At 31.5% G+C, this 4,012-nt stretch overlaps 1 protein-coding gene across 1 annotated transcript; it reads right to left on the reverse strand.

Moving 5' to 3' along the window:
- Positions 1 to 1,925: 1,925 nt before the first annotated feature.
- Positions 1,926 to 3,625, reverse strand: LOC109236845 (glucan endo-1,3-beta-glucosidase, acidic-like). The gene is made up of 2 exons (XM_019403076.1): positions 3,550 to 3,625; positions 1,926 to 2,928 (listed from the first exon to the last, which is right to left on the reverse strand). The coding sequence occupies exons 1-2, from the start codon at positions 3,611 to 3,613 to the stop codon at positions 1,982 to 1,984; spliced, it is 1,011 nt and encodes a 336-aa protein (XP_019258621.1). The 5' UTR covers positions 3,614 to 3,625; the 3' UTR covers positions 1,926 to 1,981.
- Between the last annotated feature and the right edge of the window lie 387 nt (positions 3,626 to 4,012).

A 4,012-nucleotide genomic window follows, 5' to 3' on the forward strand; every position in this document is an offset into this window, starting at 1 on the left:
TACCTCCTTATTTCTTTTCTTGTTTGGAGTTGACGTACTTGAAGCTCCAAAATTTTGTTCTTTCTCCGCCGCCTTATTTTAAAGGTTTCCATAATATCGAGCAATTGATACTTATTGAGGTTGATCTTCCAAACATCTATTTTGAAAGTATTCTTTTCGTGCGCTCTTTGCTTGATAAGAAGCTACCCATATTTACAGTATATGCAAATTCAGGTGGATAATCTGATGATGATGAAGAAGAAGAATAATTTCATGTCCTAGATGAAGTGAAACGTTTCTCATATGTGACATTTAATCACCTCAGGGAAGTTAAACTAGTGAACATTACAGGGACAAGGCCTCAAATGAAGCTTATCGAGCTTCTATTAACCAAGTCTCCGTCGCTAAAGAGATTTCTAATTGAGCCTAGGCCAGGAAATGAACCTCTTGATATAGTAGTTGAAATACTCGCTGAGCAAACAAAATTTCAGCGTGCATCACCTAAAGCAGTAGTTGTTTATGTCTATGATAAGCAACGATAGTACGGTCGTTAAACATATCATGATCTTTAGGTAATTACACGCTTTGGATGTTGAAGTGAATAGAGAGAAACAAATGTCCATGCAGTAATATAAGGCTGGGTTTTGCCTAGCAGTCCGAGGTCTACCCAGGATTTAAACTTTATGGGTTCAACTTTTAAGTTTTTAGTATTGAACCTAGTATATTTTTAAAGTTATGGACTTATGTAAAAAAAAAATACTTATTTCACGACGTTGTAATTTAGTACATTATGCTATATTTTGTTTAAGATGCAGTTAAACAACTTTTTGGGTTTTGATTAAAAAGGTTTTAGCAATTCGAAAATAAGCTTAAATTTAATTCCTTGACTACGTAAAGACATATTTACAGTCAGATTAACCAATTACATATAAATGTTTACACAACGAATTATCAATTTAAAGAGTGGGTAGCCTGTTTGAGTCGGTCAAACTACACTTTTGCAAAAGTTTTTATACCACTGGTGGATTGAAATATAATTCTTAAGAATTATAGATATTATAATTTAAGTAAATTCAAACTTGAAAGATTTAAAATTATGATAATCAAGCATTTTCTCACCTTCTATTAGTGTTTCACTCAGTCTCGATTCTCATCCATTATATTGCTTCTTTGACTAAATTCTAACTGAGTAAAATTAGTGTAATCTTTACTGTATAATTATAGTTTGGTAAAAACTTTATTATATACCCATTGGTGCACTTTGACTTTGAAAACTCTTTTTGGAAGAGGCTTAATCACCATTAGTAGATGATACAAACTTAAAATCTATACTAAAAACAGATTTCTTAAATTAAAAATAACCAGCGAATGTATAATATATTCATTGTCCATGTATAATATATGTATAACCATATACAATCAGTACATAATCTTTGCATACGACTAGAAAAAAATAATTATTGAATTCGACCGGCTCGTGTAAAGCCCCCGAGTTGAAACAAGGAAATCAAACTAGATCATTTTAGAAATAACTAGTCACTAGTCACGCGTGTGTTACACGTGTATCACTTGTTAACATTTACATATTTTATATATCAAGTCATGAAAAGCTAAATAGAACAAGTTTCATGTTTTTTCGTTAAGATTTAATCGTTTATTTTTCTTTTCTCTTTTTTTGTTTCCACCAATAACCGTTGAAACTTCAATATGATTCACTATTCCTTTTCGCAATTCTTTTAGATTAACGACGTATTAGAATTTATAGAATACATATAGAGGAGTAAACATTACTAATAAATAAAGAACAAATAAGCAATTAAACAATTAATTAGACTGCATAAATAAATTTTAATAAAGGTGGTAGGCATATAGATATGAACGACATATTTCAGGAACTAACTTCTTTCATGTATTCTTCCATACATAACAAATTTTTATTGAGACAGTAGTTTTCACCTAAAATCATTGAAGAATTACAAATTTTGTAAAATCAAATGCTTTTCTAGAATTTAAGATTATACTTGGGAGTTTTATCAGGATGGAAAACTCCAAAATGCTTCTCAGTCTCGGCCCCGATCTTAATATTTTCATCAAACATAGCAAACAAATAAGTTTCTATAGCAGTTCCAGGCTTGTGTGGAGTTCCTGCACCTGACTTCACATGACTAATCAAATTAGTGTAATAAGTTCCGCCATTATCTATGCTTGCTCCATCTCCACCAGCAGATGGCCATCCACTTTCCGAAACAACAATTGGCAAGTTTTCTCCGCCAGCTTTCTCAACTGCATAATAAGTTGCATCCAACATAGCGTCGAAAAGATTATGATAGCCTGATGGATCAGGATTTTGTTGTGTAAATAGTGCATAAGGGAGTGGCACATGAGCAGGATCGCCAAGATAACCAAAATATGGATATATATTTGCTAAGACAGGCAAGTTATTCTGTTTCAGGAACCCGATAAGTGGGTTAATGAAATCGCTTATATCGCCTCTAAATACTGACTGAGAAGGGGGATATGTGTTCGTCAAAATACCCGTCTCTATAGCCGTTGAGACCTTAACTTGAAGTTGAAATTTCGTTATCGCCTGTTGCACGTTTTGCAACGCGGGGAGAAGAAAGGGAGCAAATTTAGATGTTGCAACATTACTAGGGGATACTTCATTTCCAACATTAATATATTTGAACTTAACATCTGGGGAATAAGCCACAATATTTGCATTAACCCAATTTGCAGCTGCATTTGGATCTGTTAAAGCTTGAAGATTATCATTAGGAATATCAACAATTATTTCAATGTTACTTCCCTTAAGAGCAGTCAGTGTTTCAGCAATTGGATCATAAACTCTCATATTTGTTATGCCATTAGCTTTATAAAAATTTACAACATCTTGTGCTGATGGTAAGTTGTTACCATTTCTCCCATAGCATACTCCAATAGGTTGTGCCTCTGCATAGTGTAAATAAATGAATTTATTGTAGAATCAGCCAAAAATTGTAATAAAGGGATTCAAAAAGGTCATACTTGCGACCTAAACCAATTTTCTAAACTACTTATGTCACTAAAATGGAAACTTTTTCTATGTCGCGGAAAGATTCAAAAGTTTATATGCATAGAAAATTGTTATTCTCGCATTATTTACACAGTACTCCAACGAAAGGGATTCAATTGAACCCCTTCATTAGTCGTGCCTCCGCCATTACATAAGTACCCAAGTTGACACCCTTTGAAACTAAAGCACCTATTCTGCATAAGATTTTACGTTATCGATATAGTTTAATCAATTCTAATAGTTTGTTGACTATTTTTTCAAGCGACCAATCAATATTAATAAAAGAGGGTTACCTATAATTACATTTTAAGTAATCGAGTTACATAAATATTTGTATATCAATAATACATAGAACTTAAACTCGTCTATATAAATTACGTAACAGAAAAAGTGATTTAGTTTATTTCCTAATCATGCATAAAGCATAGGGGATACTTCATTATTTGAAGGTATAGAAAAAAATAATAACAATAAAATGTTAAAAGTAAAACCAAGATAATGAGATGAGGAGAAAATACCTATTATTTGAAGGTATGTCATTACCATACCAACAAATACAAACATGAACAAGTTAGCCATCATGAAAAAGCAATAAGAAACAAATTATGAAATGTAAAGTGTAGGAAAAAGACTAGAGGATGGCTTCTTATATAGGGGAAAAATGACTAGAGTGTAATATTAAAATTAGTTACTGCAATTTGGTCAAAGTTAGAAATATGTAAAGTCATTTAATATATAAACATATAAGCTTATATCACATGTACAGTATTGGAAATTATTTGATGGAGTAATTGAGAATTTGAGTTCAGATTTACTACTCCATTATTTATGAGTGGTCCCTCAGAATTTTGGAATATGATTAGAGCATGACTAACTTTTTAATATATATCTAATATCATGATAATATTATGTTTTTTTTTTTACTACATTGTGTTAGATGTCTAGCAATAGTTTATTTACATTTTAGATCAAAATTTAAAT

The sequence above is a fragment of the Nicotiana attenuata genome, unplaced genomic scaffold, assembly GCF_001879085.1.
Source record: "Nicotiana attenuata strain UT unplaced genomic scaffold, NIATTr2, whole genome shotgun sequence".
Lineage (NCBI taxonomy): Eukaryota > Viridiplantae > Streptophyta > Magnoliopsida > Solanales > Solanaceae > Nicotiana > Nicotiana attenuata.